General features: G+C 35.1%; 1 protein-coding gene across 1 annotated transcript in view; it reads right to left on the reverse strand.

Annotated features, from left to right (window-relative positions):
* Window positions 1-16205: 16205 nt before the first annotated feature.
* The window catches only part of HCN1 (hyperpolarization activated cyclic nucleotide gated potassium channel 1), a 363129-nt gene continuing 357638 nt past the window's right edge, over window positions 16206-21696 (reverse strand). Inside the window, exon 8 of the mRNA XM_075183866.1 lies at window positions 16206-17226. Coding sequence (XP_075039967.1) covers window positions 16406-17226 — 821 coding nt within the window. The 3' untranslated portion in view covers window positions 16206-16405. The remainder of the gene's footprint in view (window positions 17227-21696) is intronic.

Genomic DNA, 21696 nt, shown 5'->3' on the forward strand with positions numbered 1-21696 from the left:
GGTTGTCTCTTCTGCTCCTGGCATATTATGGTTAGAGTCCAGGGAAGGTAGTTGTCTACCTGTACTGAGAGTATATGCAACACATGTTATGTTGCTTTGAATGTTCTGTGCATATACTAGAGTCAAGTTTAACTCTGTACATCTGTCCCTCTAATTGTACTGGTAATAGAAACACTGGCAGAAATTGTCAGGTAATCCAGAGAAATGTTGGGCCCATTTATCTCTAGTACAAGACATAAACTGTGTCTCTTTGCAGGTTATTTCTTATTTACTCTTGTCAATGCCAAGATTTTGTTACCAAACTTGTATTCCATTTTAGATGCTTATGGTGAGGAATTCTTACATAAGCACAACTCCAGTAAGAAGTCTTGTTGATTAATGTTCCATGTTATGTAACAGTAGTAAAATTAATTAACCTTCCAAAGATTGTGTACCTCTTTAGGACTATACCCTGCTACCTGTCTTTCAGGTTTTCTACCTTTGTCCAATTTTGTAGCTTTTCCTTTATATTGAACATTAAACCTCCCTGCAATATCACTGATATTCTTACCAAAATCTTGGATGGGCTCTCACTTCACAATTTATAAAAGTGCAATCTAGAGTTTGCTCTTGACCAAGAGATACAGTTCCTGTCCCCAAGAGTCATTTTTGTGTTGACACACAGCATACATAAGCCGATCCTTCCTTATGACTGATCTCCGATGGTTCCCAAGCTGAGACAATGGTGACTTCTTTGACATGATTTAGCAGCTTGGAATAATGCTATTATGTTTTCTTACGTGGTGGTGTTCCCTTCCCTCCAATTCCTATTAGGACTGGAGCGCTTCTTCCCGGATCTAAATATGAGGCAATGGCAAACTACTGGCCTCACAACTCTCAATGCATGATCCCTTCCCAAAGCAAATTTCTGCAGATCTGACCTTGTGTGAATATACCAGGGCCCTTAATACAGCCTTTCAATCCCCCATTCCACATTAACTTACAGCTCCTTCACGACTTCAATGAGACTGGTCCACATTTGAGGAGCATTGACAGTGATGCCATCGACAGCTCCTTCAGCTGTGTACAAGTTAGGCCATCCCAGGCCCCAAAGCTGGAGGATCCCACATGCTGCCTTTGCCTCTGAGATTTTGTCACCAGTGTAATTTGTAATTACCTGATTCTAGTTGCTACCTCTCTCTAAACCAGGAGAATGGAATTGGAAGACATTTTCGTTATGCAATGTAAGATTGAACGGCAAGGTAAACTAGAATTGTGGTGCACAGAGGGTCATGTTAACATTTACTGCATCTCTTTATCTGAGAATGCTCTGTAATAGAAGGCTACTTAGAATTTTATGAGACAGAGAATTACATTTCTGTAGTTTAATCCTAGTTATATGTAATATAGTATAGAATCGGTTAAATAATTATCATTACATCTGGTAGCAGTTCAAAGTGATAAACATAAACGACTTAAAATGTATAATCTTTAACTAAAGAGAAACTCCCCTTAAGTTAATTATATTGTTCAAGCAGAATTGTTTATATTAACTGCTGTTAAATGCAACAATAGATTGTATCTAATGCACAAAATAGCCTTTTTGGTGTTATATCCAAGGGGAACAAAAATACACCGATCTGCCTGGGCTTTCTATTTATTATAGTACCCTATAAAAATGTGGAGTTTCCCTTTCAGATGATCAGATTACACCAAAATGTCCTTTTCATCGTCCACATTTAGGAATATTTTAACATTATATTCATTTCAAAGTTAAGCGAAACACCCAACTCAACAGGATAAATTAATTAAAAAAACTGGATAAACTGATATGGGAGTAAATTAAGATTACGTTAAAGATAAATCCTCTAATACTATACCTTTCCAATGTAACCAAGAAACATATATTTTTCACATGTATACTAATGCAGCACACACTAAATGATAAAATACATTTTTAGAGTTTTTTATGTTATTTTTTTTATTAACCTTTTGGATGTATTTATGGCTTTGAGCAAAGACAAAAGAAAATAAAATCCTCCCTGATCATATAATCAATCTGTAGAAATCAATTTAACTATAATTTCAAATTTTTCCAGCAGCATTAATATCCAGACTTTACAAAATACAATTCATCCTGTACATATGTAAAATTCCATATATATGTACATACATACAGATATTACAGGCCAACTTGTCTGCAACAACAGACCTTTATAATACATGAATGTTAACTGTTTATTTATCCAAGTCATATATACATTCATATATATAGATCTATATATATATATTTATGTATAGTTAAAACTATAAACAGAGTTATATCACATTGCATTGCCTATATTGTTTCCACGTGGTTTCACACATATAGTTTCTACACAATCCATTTGCAATTTTGTAGATTTTATACGCTTTTGGAAAGCATAGATTTTTCTTTCTCCAGTTTTGTGTTAAAATGAAAATGATAATAATAAATAAACTTAAAAAATATAAATATTTGTTTTGTTTGTGTTTAGTTGATTTTTTTTACAAAACCCTTGATAATTGTAATAACTCATATTGGAACGTAGTTACACATTTTAAAATGTTACAATCAAGAAAAATATTTTTTTAATTATTTCATGTGTTTGCATTATTTGCTTAAGATACATACAAAAAAAAGCATAGCAATAAGGAAGAAACACAAATTATAATTAAAGCAGCTAACAGCAACAACAGGAATAGTAAAGTGAGTTTTTCGATACCCTCTCAACATGCACTAATATTGCCTCCAAACAGGTCTTAATATCTTAATAATAACATAAAGGGGAAAGATTGAAAAACAATTCCTAATTCGTTTTGAAATTGAATAACCAATACAGTTTTACGCATTTTATTTATACAAATTAAAATTTCTTATACGTGTTCTTTGCCTCATTGCTACTTTTTTTCAACTTTTAAATACATTTTTTCCTTTATTTCAGTTTTGGGAATATAGTTTTTTGTTGTGATCATAAATTTTGTTTAAACTTAAAAACAAACACAATATTTTTAAGCATATATGTTAGTTATAAAGTAATATGTGTCTTGAATTTACTGAAATAAGTTTGTCAAATTATTAATTTTAAAAATGATTGCAACCTTTCATATAATGTGCAAGAACGTGCAATCATTTGTTCAAAGTTCTACAAGCAATCTGTCAATCATACATTTTTTTCAATAGAACACAGGGAAATTTAATATAGTCAAACATATCGATCTAATGTTATATTTACTAAATTAAGAATAATGAGAATTTTATTTTTTAGTTGCATATTTAGTAATGTTTTATAAGCTTTCTGTATTAGCATTTTGCTAAAAATCTTCTAGTACAGTTTTAACCACAAATATACACTTGGAACATATACAAATTAAAATATGAACTTTAGAAAACCAGTTCTAAATCCGATAGAGTTGGATTTGTCAATGTCCATGTAGACACAAAGGTTTTACGTTTACCACAAATGATATTAATACGTGGTGTCCTATCTATAGTACTCCTAAGAAGTACTGTAAATTAGGTGATCAAAATAGTTTAGAAAATATTAGCATTTTATTATACTATATGATATGTTACACTCTTATATAATAGTTAGGCTATTTAAAGCAGGCTGTTTTCTAATCCTCTAAGACAGGCCTTGCTTACCTGTGGCTCTCCAGGTGTTGTGATACTACCAGTCCCAGCCAGTCCCTTGCCAGCCATCAACTGGCTAACTACTGACAAAGCATGCTGGGGCTTGTAGTTTCTGGAGAGCCACAGGTTGGCCAGTCCTGCTCTAAGTCAAACCTTGTTTTAGTTTTGTACCATATTCATTATCCAAATAGCTTCTAAGATTGATCAATTTGCACTCCCATTCCAAGGCTTTATATGTGTGTAGCACTTGTTTTTACTTACCTGTTAAAGGTGTTTGGTGTGCTGTCACTAATCCAGATGAATGATGGTGATGCCCAACAACCTGACACAGTATGTATTGGGGCCATTAACACGATTGTTTACTCACTAACTTCAATAAACAACATCTCTATTTTGGTGCCAAAAACTGCTTAACTAAAGTTGCTCGGGTGCTTAGGGAAAACCTTACATAACACAATGGTCTCACATATGCATATGCAAATAGCATTATTACTTAAATACATATCTGTGCCCACTTACTGGATACTACATAAGTTTAAACATTTTGGTCATCTTATACAGCTGAACAGAAATTTAAGAGAATACAGTTTATAGACAAGTTTGTTCAGTTGTGTTAGGTGACCACATTTTACTTTATGTCCTTTGTTTTTAGGGACGAGAAGAGGATTTTATGTGATAAAATAATATCTAGTCACAATTTAGTAACTTTGCATCCAAACTTTAGTGTGCAGAAGTTGATTTTCTAGTAAAAAAAAATATGGAGGTAATCCAAAGCAATCTTTGGGACTGAGATGACACTGCTTTCTTAGTATATCGCACAATAAGACTCTCCTTTGGTCTACAAACTTTCAAGCGTTCCCTGAAAACCTACCTATTCAGGCAAGCTTATAATATTCCTCAACCACCCTCTTAACCTCACTACCCTTAGCATGTTAGTGCCTGTTACATAATTTCACACAAGACAACTACCCCCTGACCAACATTGTGTGACAGGATCATTTAGCTTATGAGTCACTTTTACCTTTGCAGTCTGGCTGGGCCAAGATGCAAAATGTATATTTAACCTCATGTGTCAATCTCCCATTGTCCCATAGATTGTAAGCTTGCGAGCAGGGCCTTCTCACCTCTTTGTCTGTTTTACCCAGTTTGTTTATTAGTTTACTATGTTTGTCCCCAATTGTAAAGCGCTACGGAATATGTTGGCGCTATATAAATAAATGATAATGGTGATGATGATGATATCAGCTGACCTGTCTTGTAAACTATGAACTTGACTATTTTACTTGAATATTTATTGTTGATATATTTCTTGATTTAGTTCACTTCAGAAATGCTGTTGATATAGATAAAAGTTAATATAAAGATCTAACAGTTTATTGAACAAAATTAGACTGTGGTTGCAAAAACAGATAAAATAGTTACATTTTATTGCCATAGTGCACAGTGTTATACTAGAAAAATTGAGTCTGCAAAATATATTTTGATTTAATAAATGTGCCTTTTTTATAGTTTCGCCTATCTGGTTTGATAAATAGCTGGAACTGAAGAAAATATGTTAGCAATTAATTTTCTAAGAAATGGATGTTTGAAAAAAAAGAGTCATAGCTTGTTATAAATAAATATTGCAAACATACATATTCTAAATACATTGGACTAAATCAAATAACAAAATAATTTATGAGAAAATATGTATTTTGTATTTCATTATAATTGTTTCATTTAGCACATAGTTTTGCTGTCCATTAATACAGATAAGGGGGAAATCAATTGGCTGCGTTACTGTAAAAGGTAATGTGGCCTGTGCACTATTAAGGTTATTTACGGTAATAGTGCTCTTAAATACCGTTATAACGGTAGATTCAAAGCCGGGTTAAATTTACTGTAATACCGGTAATAAGTTTAACGGTGCGCTAATTCGGGGGGAATTGAATTCCCCCCTAAAAGTACGAAATTTAATAAAGTTCTAAAATTTAGTTTTTGTCTTGAGCTTTGGATTTACTTTAACTGACGTTAAAAAATACAAAGTAAAATTACTGCAACCCACTCAGGTAAATTAATAATGGAAAACATAAATATGCATATTTAACTAATTGCAATAAATATAGCTTAAAAGGGTGAATATAAATATCTACATAACTTCCCATTTCTGGTTGGAATTGATAGTATTTTAGCAATTTCCTCTTTTATGTCATGCTTTTTAATGTCTGCATTCTTCCCTCCTTTGTTTCCTATTACTAACTTGTTCATGGTATTAAATACTATAGAAACTACATATCTTTGATAGTATGACTAAATTGCCAATACTAACAATACACCATCACTATATTCCCCAATGACTTCCCTTAACTATTTATGGCTTATATTACAATTCAGGCTGTAAAACTTTAACCCTTTTTTTAGTTTTTTAAATTGTTCTTCATGGACTGTTTAATATTGCATAATACAGCAATATATAAGCAAGTAGATATAATAATTATTAATTTCCTTGCAGAAAAAATATATCAAATACAGGCCAACACAAAATAAAGACTACTGATTCATGTATAATTCCTATAATTAACACATAATTATAGTTAATTAAAATCTGAAATATAGTTTACACTGGCAAATTGGCTGAAGCAAATGAAAAGTCAAAGGGATATTTTCAAAAGTGATGAAATGTTAATGTAATGTCAAAAATCTTTAATTATGTTTATTTTCAACTTGTTTTCAAATGTTAAAACTGTGTTTTTGTCATGCAATGGTGTTGACAAATCTTTACATTTTAAAAATTCAATGCCATAACAACTGGGCCATTGTACAATTGACCATGTATTATTATGCTTTGTTTATACAGCTGTATATTCTGCTGTGCTCTACACTCAAATGCCTTTATTTAGGCACATGTGTGCCTGGCCTAGTGGAATTTACAATCTAATTTTTCTTTCATAGGCACACAAACACATTAATTTAATGAGAGGCCAATTCATGTGAAGAAATCACAAAAAAATATAACAATCACCATGTAGATAACACCTTGGTCACAATTGAACCCTTGGACCTCGCCCATGCGCCAAACTTTTGGTTGTTGGTAAAAGTGGACACTGTTTTCTAAGTGCTTGGGCTGAGTGCCAGGGACAGCCCATGTCAAGCCAACATTAGAGAGATATCTAAATTAACTGAATATGTTCATTTCTACTGTATCAGAAACAATGGTTAAAAAATGTCTACAAGAAAACAGTACAGAATATGCAAATGTTTGAACAAACAGTTCTATGTTTGTTCGTTCATCATTGGGTTTATTTTTTAGTTTGACTGTAAAATAATTAAGGTGCACCCATTTCCTACAAATATGGTAGAGGCAGCCATTGTGGTGCTGCCATTCATCCATTCACTAGGAACCAAGGTTATTAATGAATCCTAATAAATTGATAGGCTGTACTTTCATGAATTGGTTAAGCCTACAAAATAGCTTGTTACACTGTACAGTATTTAAGCATAAAGTGCTCATTAAATAAATTAAAAACATAAATAAAACTTTAGCTATTTGATAAGCAGATTTTACAGAAATCTGTCTTCAATATTTTACTGTTTCACGAAAAATATTTAGTTTGTTTTTTGTTTGTTTTTTACAAAAGAAAAACTCTATTTCCTTTAAATTGATTTAACATTTTGCTCACTTTGAGTTAGAACTTAAAAAATACATGAAAAATGATTAATTCATATTAACAAAAGGTTATTTCTTGTTAAATTTAGTAACTGAAAACTAATTTATTTTAAATATAAATGTGCCTGGTATTCAGGTAAAAAAATAGTTATCTAAGGTATAATTATATATGCAGGAGAATTTAGGATAAGCCAAATGTAAAACACAGAATATACTTCACTATATTTGGATTAAACAAAACACATTTCAGGGTATCAATTTGTGAAATATCACTGCCACCCACAAGTTTTGTATATTTTTTGTACAATAGCTAATTATTTTTATTTTTACTTCCATCCAGCAATAGCTGAGATAATGCATTGTCTTCAGATAAGCCATACTTAAAATTCAGAAATGTTGACAGAAATAGGACACTATGATTATAGGTCTATTAATTCCCGTTCCTTTGTACTAGATGTTCTTAGTCAGCAGTCTTGTAACTGGACTTGTACAGTAGGTGTGAGAGAAAAATAACACCGGGAAGAATGCATTGTTAGGCATTTGCTAATGAGATGTAAAATAATAGGGCTGTGTTTACTAGTCAACTACCATGACTCATTTAACTCATAGCAACCAATTAGATTATAGCTTTCCTCAGTCTAACTTGACCAGTCAAAGCAAATGCTTCATTGGTGGTTAATAAAAAAATTATATTCATACTCTTTTACAATTTATTCTTAAATGATTGAAGACGATATTCATTTATTTTAATTTATATTCACAAATTATTACTAAGATAGCCTAAAAATATTTCCATTCAATTTTTAAAATCCTCATTGTTGAAAAACAACGTGTAATAAAGATCCGTGCAGCATTAAGGGTTAATTGTTCTGCAGAATGCACTGTTGCAAAAAAAAGTAAGAAAATAATTGCCTGACAAATTCTATTGTACTGAGTAGGAAAGGGAAGGGGGTGTGAAAGCCCAGATTACTATCTTTTCAAACTCACTTGAACCGTGTCAACTGAAATCTCCAAAACACAAATCATAGATTAGAAAGGAAATTATTATATGCTTATTTTTCCACTGGAAGGCAAAAATAGTTATCAATAATAATTGTAAAATATTATTTATTTGAAAATATAATTTAAAAAAAAAAAAAAATTGTGGCCTTCCCATTTTAATTTTCCAAAATAAGTTATCATGTTATTTCTGCAAAATCTGATTTCATTATTATATGAATACTTACCTTTCATACAAAAAGAAATGATAACTGCTCTAGCTTTAATGATAGAGAAGGGCACCGTAACTCAATACTTAAATCATATTTCTGTTATTTCCCATTAAAAGAGTACAGCATACTTGGCTATTCTTCTGAAAACTCTCCAGGATTTTAGGAAGTCCTCTGGGATTCCCAATAGAGTAGGCCATACTCCTGCTTCACTTTTTTTGTGAAGTGGGCATCACGGGGCATTGATGACCCGATTCGATGCAAAGTCATTTCATTGTGCAGTGGGGGGGGAGGGGGGGCAAGCTGACAAAAATCCCTTTGCCATGCCCCCGTACTAGTCCTTTGAGCTACAAAAAGTAGGCATGTATGGAGTACAGCACATTGAAATGTAGACTGACCTAAAAGGAGTAGGACTTTTGCATGGAAAATAACAAAAAATAGCACTGACGTATTTCACATAACCTGCCGTTAAAAAGTTCCCATCACCTTTATACAGTGAAGGGAGCCATGTTAACAATACTTAGGGGGAAATTTGCTAAATTTAAGATTTTGTGCTTTAATAGACTTGCAACCTTACCACCGACTACTATGTGCCAAACTTTCAATAATGTTTAATTTTTGTAACATACATCTGTAAATTTTTATATTATACTGTCTCGGAACACCTGGTATGGGCGTACACAATGAAGGCAGCCATTTTGGAAGCTGAAACAATTATCATTTCCACAAGAACTAGTGACATCATGAGTCATAAGGCACACATGTGGTACCTGAATAAGTTCACCAGTTACTAGTGAATTCATTGGCTGCATTCCTATGACTACTGGTTCAGCCCACAAAATGGCTGCCTCCATTGTGATGTGAGTAGGCAATAGGTACACTTTAAGCAATTATGGACATAAATTGGACAAAAATTGAAGATAGTAAAATCAGAAGTATTATTTTTCTTTTGTACTATGTGTACACATCTAAAAAATCCTAAACTTTCCAAAGCTTTATTAAATGTGGCACTCGTATCCAATCCTGGAATGCCCTCGTTCATCATGTACACACAATAAATGTTGCAATGAGACTGGGGGTTTCCATCTCCCCTAATTTCTCCTTATAACAGGCTTTTCATGAGCATAACTTCAGAAAATAACTTGTCTTTAAAGTGGGCCTGTCTTATAAAAAAACAATAAAGGGAAACTCCATGCAGGAACAAATACAAATGTTTAATGCTAATGTGCTTAAAATCAATGTACAGCAGTATAGAGTTTAATGATAATGGATATTGTGCAAAAACATTTTTTTATTGCAAAATGTCACTTGTTTGATTCAATAAAGGCTGTTGGTGGACACGTGAGAAAGTAGTGATGTGCTTGTTCAGTGTGGCTGTAAGATTCAGAATTCACCATTGGTACAGGGAAAGCAGACTCTGAAGACTGGAAAAGTGTTTGAACCACACTGGCATAAAACAGATAAGCTTGTTTGGGGAGAAGAATGGGAATGTAATTGCAATAATCTTGATTTGCTAACAGATTGACAACTAGGCAAATATTTTTTTTATATAATGCCCCGTGCTGCCCCCTTCACTGGAACGACCTCCCTCGCTCCATCCGTCTGTCCTCTAACCTCTGCTCCTTCAAACGGACACTTAAACATCACCTGTTCCTTAAAGCCTATCAGCCATCAATCTAGCCCTTTCTTATCTCCTCCGCTCGTTCTTATCTCCTCTCTCCGCCCAGCTCCTTTCTTCACTCCACCCAAGCTATATCCCCTTAACTGACTCCCTTCTGTGCTTGATGTCTGCTTATCCCCCCATAGGATGTAAGGTCTTCTTCCCTCTTGTCTCTATACCTACTCTTCTGCTCCAATGTCACTACAATAGCCATGCCTGGAGTTTCCTAAGTGTTAGTATTATTTGTTTACTGTTCTGCACTGTTTCACCTTGTCTAGTTTAGTGTTTGTATTGTGCGCGGTACTGTGGAAATCTTGTGGTGCCTAATAAATAAAGGATAATAATAATAATAATAATAATAATAATAATAATAAAAATGTCCATATTATTTATGTGGAGATGAAAGGCCCATTTTAACCCAAACATTATTCAGTAATAATGGGATACATAGGAATATTTTACTTTATTAATTCACAAGCATGTGAATTTTGATTATTGACACATGATTGTTGTATTTTTAGATATAAGATATCAAGATGGAATCATAACAGATTTTCACCATAGACATAACCAGCGAGCATTCTCCCAAAACATAACATTTTAAGTTATAACAGAACACAAAGTTCTATTTAACAGTGATGTGGTGTCCCTCCTGATCCAGTAGGTCTCCTGAAGGTCCCAGCAGTCTAACAATGCTCTCCTCTATGCTACTAATACCACTTTCATACTGCCGCACCGGCAATATCCCGGGTTGTTAACCCGGGATATTGCCGGGGCACAGGGCAGTATAGATAAGAAGATTCCCGGGTCGGGCGGGTTCATACTGCACCTGCCCGACCCGGGTTTTAGAAAAAAAAAAGTGTAAAAAAATGTTTTAATTAAAAAAAAATACATAACAAATGTTTACTTAACTTATTTTCAGCCAACTGTGTCTCCGGTGCGTTGCCGGCTGTCAGAGGGACCTCTGGGTACTAAAATGACGTCATTTCTAATAGAAATTACGACATTTTAGTACCCAGAGGTCCCCCTGACAGCCGGCAATGCACCGGAGACACCGTTGGCTGAAAATAAGTTAAGTAAACATTTGTTATGTATTTTTTATTAATTAAAATCATTTTTTTTTACTTTGCCATTTTTTTTTTTACAGTATGAATGGTGAAACCCGGGAATTACACGGGTTGCACCATTCATACTGCAGGCGAGCGGGTTCCAACCCGGGAATTACCCCTCGCAAAATCCCGGGTCTAAGTCCCGGGATTTTAGACCCGGGATTTTGTGGTTGGACTATTCATACTGCACCAAGACCCGGGTTTTTCAGCGTGCCTCTGCAAAAACCCGGGTTTTTGGTGCAGTATGAATGGGGTATAAGGCTTCTAGCAAACACACATTGGTTGTGTAGTTCCGCTTCCCCTGTGAGGAGTGCAGTGCCTGCTCTTTGGAACCTTTGCAGGGCCACTCGATCAGTCGAGAATACCGCACCCCAGGTAACTAGAACTATCTATTCCATCTTAACTTATTAAACGCCACTTAAAACTAAATTTTACCTTTTTAATGATGTTTCTTTTAAATTTTAAACTAGGGAATCTTAAATTATTGGTCAGGATCCAAACTTAGGGTCGCCATTTCCTTAAAAGTGAGTCGTCATAACTTTTAATTTGAAATATATTGAAAAATACTGACTAATAAAGTAATGTTTAATAATATATTACCATCTTGTCTCTAATTTCCTAATTGCTCTGTCTAATAACAATACATTTAATTTTTAGACAACAGGAGAGTAATTAAAAGGAAGTACATTTTTAATTAAAAACTGAACTATGGGTCATGCAACCGACTTAATCTGGGTTCTGGATGTAAGATATGAAGAATCTCTTAATCCAGTACATTTTCTCTGTTATTTAATACAATATTTTACAGTGCAAACTGAATTAGCTTTTCTCAAGTGCATAGTTTACAGGAGCACATTCTACAGTGTATGTCATACCACTGAAATAGGTGCATTAACATGAAAACAAAGGCACTCCGAAGAAAAATCTATTTAAAGCAGTTGTAGCAGTTATAGCGGTCTATTTAACGCGGTTGAGCGATATAAAACCTTTTCTACCGCTGTTTATCGCAGATATAGAAAATCTATTACCCAGTTTAACAATAATATTTAGAAAAAGAAGACTCTTATCGCCAGCCAGTTCAGGGTCCCTCTGCGCTTGTGTAACCCGGCCATCCACAGATGCATAGTGGAGTTGGAAGCCGGGAAGGGTTAACGGTTCCACTTTCACCAAAATGAAAATAATAAACTTAAAAATAATACATTTAGTTTTAATTTTACTAAAATATAACTGATTTATTTAAATAATAAGTAATTTCTTAATTAATCCTGAGATGGCAATAGCGATAGGAGACTGACTCATGAAATAATCAGTTGGGCTGCAGGGTCAAAACAACCAGTCCAATCAGAATAATTTGGATTTTCATCAACATTTTTATTGAACATCCTGGTTAATTTAGTCAGCTGTCAACAGCAATACGCAATCGGGCAGTCAAGGCTTGGCTACATTGCTTGGACCCTGTGTGATTTAATCATTTGGGTTAATTGTAGAACAAATAGATGAAGCTAAATTGTGAACAAATCCGGTTGATTAGCCAAACATCAGGGGCCTGATTTAGAAACGGACGCAAATTCTTCTGTTCAGCGCAAAAAGCACTTTTGGCCAAAGATCCATCTCCGTTTGCACTCCGACGGAGACGGATCTCCCTTTTGCACCTCTGCGCTTAGAAAGGTGGAACGAGGAAGGCAGTGGGTGCGCCTAGCAATGTAAAGGCGTGTTCATGCTCTAAACATGCTATTTTGAGTTAAAAGCAGCCACAGATAGGTCTTTAGGAAACGTATCTTCTGCGGGTGCTTTCAGCTGGTGCAAGAAACCTTGATGTGTTAAAAAACAAATTAAAAAAATACTACAAATTTTTAAAACAGGTGTGCACCTCCTGCCAAACAGCATAACCAACCCTTGTGGTGTTTGGGGGGAAAAAGAACAATTTTAATTTTTTTTTACATTTTTTTATTTATTTAATAATCTGCTTTACAGGGCGCTGTGCATTATACACCTGCACGCCGGCCCATGAGGCAGATAAAGAAGCGTGTTTGTGCAATTTGCACAGTATCTAAGGATCCCTGCCACTCTAAATGCTGTATAAATTTCGGGATGCAATTTACACTCATGATTTCAGTATAGATTGCGTCCGACTCTAAATGAGGTCCCCAGGTCTGCATGTTTGTAGCCTGATTTCCTGTATTTTTTTTCGTTTTTTTTTATAAAATTGTCATTTAAAAATAAAATCCTAGCCTTACAACTATTGTAAAAATGCAATATTACTGAGAAATAATATCTCAATTTACAAAAATAAGAATATGTAACTTACAAAGGAAGCAGGGCAAATAGTGATCAAGGGCACAAGAAGTTCAAATACGTCTGCATTTTATGCATTGTCGTCTTACATATAAAAATTAAATCATAAAGGTTACAAGTTGGTATTTGCTGGTTGAATCACCAGTATCACCTAGATTACGTTTATTCAATACTATTATGTTATTATGCTCTTTATTCAATTAACATATTTTTCATTTTCACTGCTGTGACCTGGTTACATAAAAAATGTTGACCTATTGAAAATGGGTCTTTCATTTTTAGGTGCTTATCCTCTTAGGTGCAAATGCCTATTGCATTATTTTTATATTCATCTTTATGTTAACAACATTATAATGCTTACATAACTTAACCCATTCACTGGACTAGAAGAGCTTGCAGCCAATAAGTGCATGTGTGGAAAGTGTTTCTATATGAGACCAAGTTAATTCATTCAACATGCTTAAACATGAATACTCATTTGGCGATTTCTCAGTTAGCTATTTCTTTAAAATATATTATTCATGGGGCATACAGAATCTTAATTCTAAGAAAATAACCTGACTTGGAAAAAAAACAGATTAAATAATAACCCCCAAGTAGTTGTTTTTATTATTGTCATAAGTAAATAGTTTCAATGGTCTGTAATTGTAAAGCATACATACTTCACAACATTCCTAATTGAAAAATTAGGCTACACCTTCAAAGCACTTAAACCATGCCCATGTACAGCAATGCCAAATCTCTTTCATATGAAGTCACACCCCTTTACATTAGGCCACACCCATTGCACTTCAGAAAGTCTGTACTATTGGGGGTGGGGGGGGGGGTGGGTATCACATATCATAAATGCTAAACATTAAATAGCTGGTATTTCATTGTGTTTATAATTGCACAAACATTAGACCTTCCAGATCCCCTGCACGATTGTATTATTAGGTTAAACAGGACCTATAAAAGTAAAATAAAGTTCAAGGGCTAGATTTACTAAGCTGCGGGTTTGAAAAAGTGGGGATGTTGCCTATAGCAACCAATCAGATTCTAGCTTTCATTTATTTAGTACCTTCTACAAAATGACAGCTAGAATCTGATTGGTTGCTATAGGCAACATCCCCACTTTTTCAAACCTGCAGCTAAGTAAATCTAGCCCCAAGTGTTTTGGAACTGCAACATTATATATAGTATGTCACCTTTTCTATTATCGCAGTCTGTTTTGTTATTCTACATTATGACAGTTTTTTTTTAATTAAAGAACACGTGTTTCCTATAAGTACTCTCAACAAAAGGCATACAAGTGTAATAGCAGAATCTCTTCCTGTAGAACATTGCACTTGGTCGTTAATAAAGCTTTGTTTCCTTTGCTTTTACACTTAAAGCATACTATTTACAGCCTCAAAATAAGGTTCTATGGTAAACGTGATCTAATCACACAGGCCTGTATTGCAGAAATGTACATATGTACACCTAATATATACGATTCAGTACAAATGTTGTCACAATGAAAGCTTTCAAAGAATATACAGCATGATGACTTTAGGCACAAATGATTTCTAATTAACTTCTTATGTCAAGAAGTCATCTAAATCACAAAACTAATTTAAGGTCTAAATATGAAATTTGGCGTTTACAAAACAGCTTATTCCACTGCTTTTCCTTGTTTACTGCCCCGCTCCCATTTTTTTAAAAAGACATTTATTAAATGTTATAACTATTGGCTAAGCTTTTATACTACATGCCTTAGGATATACTGATCCTTTACACTATACACAGAGCGAAACCGTGCGTGTCTGTACATCATAATGAATTTATAGTTTTCAAATGGTCACTAGCAGACCTTGAATTTGGAGACACAATGTAGGAATGTATAAAGTATGTACCACAAGAACCAACAAATGGTCGATGAACAAACATCAGTGTTCTAGAATTTTTTCAGGCAGACAAAAATGTTTCATTACATTTTCAAAAACCTTGAGATTATATATTTTTTCTGCTATCCCTATAGTTGATCCAATTAGATTCTGCTTTAATCGAAGCCATGCAATAGACATCTGTAATATTTATGATAAAATGAAAAACAAGACAAACGAAAAAACAGTGAAGTTAGTGTAAGCAATCCGAAAAATTTGGTTGACATTTTGCAGTGAAAATATTGTATGTACAGAGGGCATGCAATCTTAGTATTTGCAACACGGGGACGTGTTTAAAGCAAATATGTTATCATTAATAATTCCATTGAATTAAAAAAAAAAAATTAGTATGGACAACAGCTGAAAAAGGATAACTTGCATCTACTGTAAAAATTCATAACAGACATAATTTTGATCATGGCATGAAACGAAATAAAAAAAAAAATCTACCAGTACTATATGTTTTGTATTATTTAAAGGATCAATAGATATTGTTTTGTTTTGTTTTTCTTAAAAAAAACAATAGTATAGTATCCTTCATTTTTCGTGACACTGAAATTTACAAGATGAAAAAATACATTTTTAAAATATTAGCAGTCATTAAGATGAATGATGATAATTACCAGTTACATGTAAATGTAATTCCCTCCTCTTAATTTAGGAAATTAAGCAGAAAATGAGTCGGAAATGTGTACTCAATGGAAAAAAAAGTTACAAAAAAATGTTTTAATGTTTAAAATAAAGGAAGACACACATATGTATATGAATTTATATTCATGGAAGTTTTAGTGCTAAACAGTTTATATATATATTTTTTTTACATTCTTTATGTATGCTTGAACCATCTAAAATATTTCTTCGTAATAGATATTAGGATTCTAAAGATTAAAAGAGTTTTTTTGGGATGGTTTCAGTTTATTACAATGATGTCAATATGTACAGGTACGAGGCATCATAAATTTGAAGCATAACGTGGTTTGTCTGTGTCTGTGTCTGTGGTTGATACTGGGAAGGAATCCTTACTGGGAGGTGGAGCTGATGTAGATGGTTGTGATGGAGCTCCAGCTCTTGCGGGAGGTAGTGCTCCCGAGGACATCTGGCGAAACAGGACAACCCGTGGAGGGACATTGCTTCGATTTCCAGACTGAGCACCTGTACCTTGCACATTGGATACAGGTTGTGGCAGGGAAGCCAATGACTCCCCTACAGTTGGATGTGGCTTTGCCACTAGAGTAGAGATCTCATGGGGCAAAGAAGGCTGTGAAGCAGAAAGAGGCCTCACTTCTCTTGTTAGGTTTGAATTTGGTAGAGCTTGGGTGCTCTTGTGAACTTCATTGATCGCTGTAGGACCAGGCACTGGCTGCTGCTGCTGTTGCATTAATGAAAGTTGTGATGCAGTGGGGGAACTGTATTGAAATGTTCGACATGCCAGTGGACTCTGTACTGAAGGACTACAAACAGCCCCAGTAAAAGAGGAAGGTGAGAACATAGCAGCTTGCTGTGGTGTCTGTGGACTTGGTGATGGAGACTGTAGGTTTCCATGAGAAAGACTGTTTGCAGTATATACAGGTGGAGATTGTGTCCTTATTCTCAGTGATGTATTGGAACTAGAATTTAGAGCTGGCAGTTGCTGATAGCTAACTGAGGGAATCCCTTCTATCATCTCCCTGTCTTGTTTCACAATCTGCTTCAGTATCTCGCTCTCCTGGTTGTTGAATATTCCCGTGTTGAGGTCCTTTTGAAACCTTTGCTGGAGAATGGAGTTCTTCTTCCCTGTGGGGAAACATGATTATTTTAGTATGTATTAAAAATACGAGTAAAGCACTTATTTATACCATCAGATAATGTGAGCTATTGTAACAAAACAAAAAGTCACTATACAACATAGAAAAAAAATCCCTCATTGCATACAATAAGAGACACATGAGGAAATAGTGAGCAATACAGAAATTTGATACAATAAAACCTACCAACCACTTTTGTGTTATTTGATAAAAGAAATTAAAAAAAATGAGATAAATGATATAGGTATGGAAGAGATAACTAGTTAGATAGATATGAGATACATATTAGATGGATAGTTGATAGATAGATAGATATACTCCTATCCTTCCAGGCTTATGCCTTTTAGTCCCTTTCTCCACTTTATTTTCCCTCAGCCCCAGCTATTATTCTATGATTATGCCTTGCTTAACTTTATCCATGTCCCCAGCACTTATTGAATAAGAGCTGCAGATGAAGCTCAGTCGGTAAGGCATAGAACAAGATAGAACGTGATCTCAATCTTTGCCCAGAGCAGCCAACTTCCATGCCATGGGACCTTCTCGACATAACGCAATCACGTGATCACGTCCGCACAAAGTAGCGGTCATGTGGCTACAGCAATACAAATCCGAGATGAGAGGAAAACTGATAGGTTCTCTGCTTAGATAATTACAGCAAAGTAATGTTCTTTTAGGCCAGGTGTTATTAGTCTTTAGATCAGTAGAGGATGGTCACTGGTTCTCCCAGTAAAGGTTGAGTGGGAAGTTTAAGGATCATTTTGTGTGGAGTCACATTGGCATTGGGAATTTGAGGCCTGAGTGGGGAGGGCTAGGGTGTGTTTTAGGGAACTAATACAAAGTCATGGGTACTGTGAATAAAGAATTGTAATTATACCTAATAACTAACTGTTGGGTATATTCTATTTTGGAATATTTTATTTACAGTAAATTAAAGTGAAAAAAAAAAGACCCCAACTGCATCACAACATTTATTGTGGCACAGTCAGCTGAAGATGTTGTCCCAGGATTTAATGTGAATGTAGGATAGGCTCACATATTACCATGTGACAGATTATTTGGCCTGATACATTCCCGTGCTGTCCAGTCCCCGGCTGCATCAAGATAAATTCTGCAATGCGGCCGGGGGTTTCCATTCCTTTAAGTAAATCTTTGGCAAAAGAAGTGACAATTTATAAAAAAAAGTGGCAATAGAAGTAAACAAATCAAATGCTTTTCAAACCATTGCTCAGTGATTATATCTATGGACTTTAAATGCTAGTTGTTAATAGTATAGAAGTCTACTTGACTTAAATATTCAAATATTTTTTAGTTATTATCTGAATTTATATCTACATAACTACCTTTAAGTCTAGAAAATCTGCTGGTGCAATGTACAATATAGAATTTAAACTGCCCATTTGATATATTAGACCTAATTCTTTAAATGTGGCAAATTTAGTACAATTGTTCTGTCATCTACAGTAACTAGTTTGCCATCTACAACAGTATATGTATCAGCATTTGCAGATCTGAGAGAAGTAACAGCAGCATGACACATATACAGGATCATTATGGTGCATGGAATCTTTGGGATAAACTTATCTTTGATGACTATAGCTAGTCTCTATTACTACACAGCCTATAAACCACCTTCTATTAGGAAGCATATTGGAGAAATAGGAGGACATCAGTAGTTAGTATTAGAATGTATGCAATCTATGGAAGGAGTTTTAGACTAGTGATCAAAACTCCAAAATTTTCTGTTATACTCTAATAAACTGGCATTTCCTTTTGAAACTAACTTAACAATACCAGCATGCCCACTGGTGTTTTTACTTGGATTTGGGTGTGTTGCAATAGTGTATTTTCTCTATGCTTTTTATATTCAGTGCCTTAAACACACCTTAAAGGTATTAGGGTCAATGAAGTAACCTCCAATAGCCTCCTGAAAGCCAGTAAAAATGCTAGTCAACATTCACATAGCAAACATATTTAGTTTATCATATAGTTTCACTTTTACTTGAGCTCTTTTTTGTATGCAAATCATACAAATTATACGTTTATTATACGTTCTTAATTTATTAATAAAATATTTTTTGTAGACAACAGTAAATTAACTATAATGAAAACATTACTAATTTAAAACTGAACAATTGCTCTAATATACCTAAGCTGAATTACTGACCATCAAAAGGTGTTTAGTCGTGGACGCAAAAGTCTTTTTGCCACACTTTCACCATCCATAAGTTTACTGAAAAGCAAATATGTTCACCATAAGTGGTGGATTTAATGTTTGTATGTAAAAACAACGTTTTCAATACAATGTGGGAATTACCTTGAAAGAAAATTAAAATTAAGTCTTTTGGAAAGATAAATTTGTGTAATAGTTGTATTACTTTGTTTCAGACTATAATTTAGTAGCATGCCATCCAATGACAAACAGCCAAGCTTATGCATAAGATAGATAGTATGCATGCCAATGACTTTAGCCAGGCAGTGCCAAGCTTTCCGCTCATAATAATACTAAAACACTTACATTTGTTCTCAGCTCCACCTTGTTTGCACCCTATGTAAATTTAGGTAAATATGTGAAAATTTGGCTGCATCGTACAAGCGAACAGAAGCAGAAGCAAATTAATTGATTGAATACACAGGTAGATAGATCAATAAATATGTATTGTATGTACAGACATGGATAGAGAAATATATACGGATATAGATATAAAGTGTGCAAGGCCAATTTTATATTTCTCAAAACCCTTATGAGGCGGACAGGACATAGGGAAACTCTAAATAGCCAGGGAAGTCAGTACAGGTTATTCAGGAACCACAAAGGTGAAAATCCATGGAGCAAATGCTGTTTTGTAATGTCTCAAACCTACTTTTGAGCAAGTGCATTATACTTTGCAGGGAAGAACATGGATCTGTTGTGTTGGCATCTGTAGAGGTGCAGAAGTTTGCAACAGCCGATGGGAGGACTTGGGTGTCTCAAGGGCCTCCATACTAAGTGCAGGGCTGGATTAATCCAAGGTCTAACTGGGCTACAGCCCAGGGGCCTCTGGCATCCAGGGGGCCTTGACAGTGCTCAGCGGCACTATTAAGCCCGATCAGTGCTGCTGAGCACTGTCACTGTAGTCCTTCCGCTGCGCTGGTTGTCTCCCTACTGAGGAGATCTCGTGAGTCTCACTCTCACAAAATCTCCTCAGTAAGGAGCACACAACGCACCGCGGAAGGATTACAGTCCCAGGAGAAAAAGGTAAGCGCTTGAGGGGGAGGCTCACGGGGGGTGGCGGGCGGATCACGGGGGGGGGGACTCACGGGGCGGTGGTGGGTGGATCATGAAGGGGGGGCTGGCTCATAGGGGGGCCCCACGGGGGAATGGAGGCCCCCTTAGCCCAGGGGCCTTTATTCCTTTAATCCGGCCCTGACTTAGTGCACCTAGATTTGCACTAAAGTGCAGCAATGAGATTTCATTTAGCAAAATGGAATTATTTAAAATAGAGGGGTGAAAAGGGCACATTTCTCCACAGGGATAATTAAATTTTTCCTCCCTGCAAAAGACTTTGAACTCTCTGCCACCTCTGAGGTACCAGATATTGGGTATTATCACTCTACTAATAATAGGATGCACTTTGTACCTTCCATTTGTACTTCTGATAGATGAAACAAGTCTAGACACACTTCAACCAATGACACATATAATAAAACAAGACAGTCCCGGGGGTAAATGTGTCAATTTGCGCATTCTGCAAGTCGCCCATATTCAGTGTCCTTCCAGGGCAGATTTAAAACGACAATATATTTACAGGCAAAACTTGCATGTAAAGATATTACCTTATCAAACACTCCCATGTTTAATTTAAGACATGACACTAAACCAAATAGAATTTTAGGAGAAACTATTTGTAGGTTGGCTGTTCAATTCTCAGACCCATGATGTCCATCTTGATTACGTTCATACTTACTCGTACCTCCAGGAGTCCGATTTCCTGTGGCTGAGTATGGCAGGTCCCGGAATTGAACAGCTCACCCTGCATTCGGGGCATATAAATGAAACGTGAGGCACCACATGCAGAATTGAGTTCTTCCCTGCAGTGCATCATGGTTTACCAAAGTGCAATATTGCACATTACAGCTGGATTCACTCCTAACTCTAAATGAAGTTCAATGGCTCTAATTTATCATCATCTGAGCGTCATTTGGATATATGTTTACAATTTATTTTTTTCAATCTGGACATGGATCAAACCACTTCATGCATGTGCACCTTTACATATGTTTTAGGATCCATTAAGGTTAGATTGGCAGTGTTTTGTTCAAAGTGTTTAAGATCCATGTATAAATTATAGACTGTTTTTTTGAGTATAGTTAACAATTACATTTGCATAGGCCCTTAGCTGGTTCCACCTGGTCTTCTGCTGGCCCCTGTTCATTAGTTAGTCTTAGCTAACAAATGCACAGAAGCACTTGTACTCCAAGA

This window comes from Mixophyes fleayi, chromosome 1, assembly GCF_038048845.1.
Source record: "Mixophyes fleayi isolate aMixFle1 chromosome 1, aMixFle1.hap1, whole genome shotgun sequence".
Lineage (NCBI taxonomy): Eukaryota > Metazoa > Chordata > Amphibia > Anura > Limnodynastidae > Mixophyes > Mixophyes fleayi.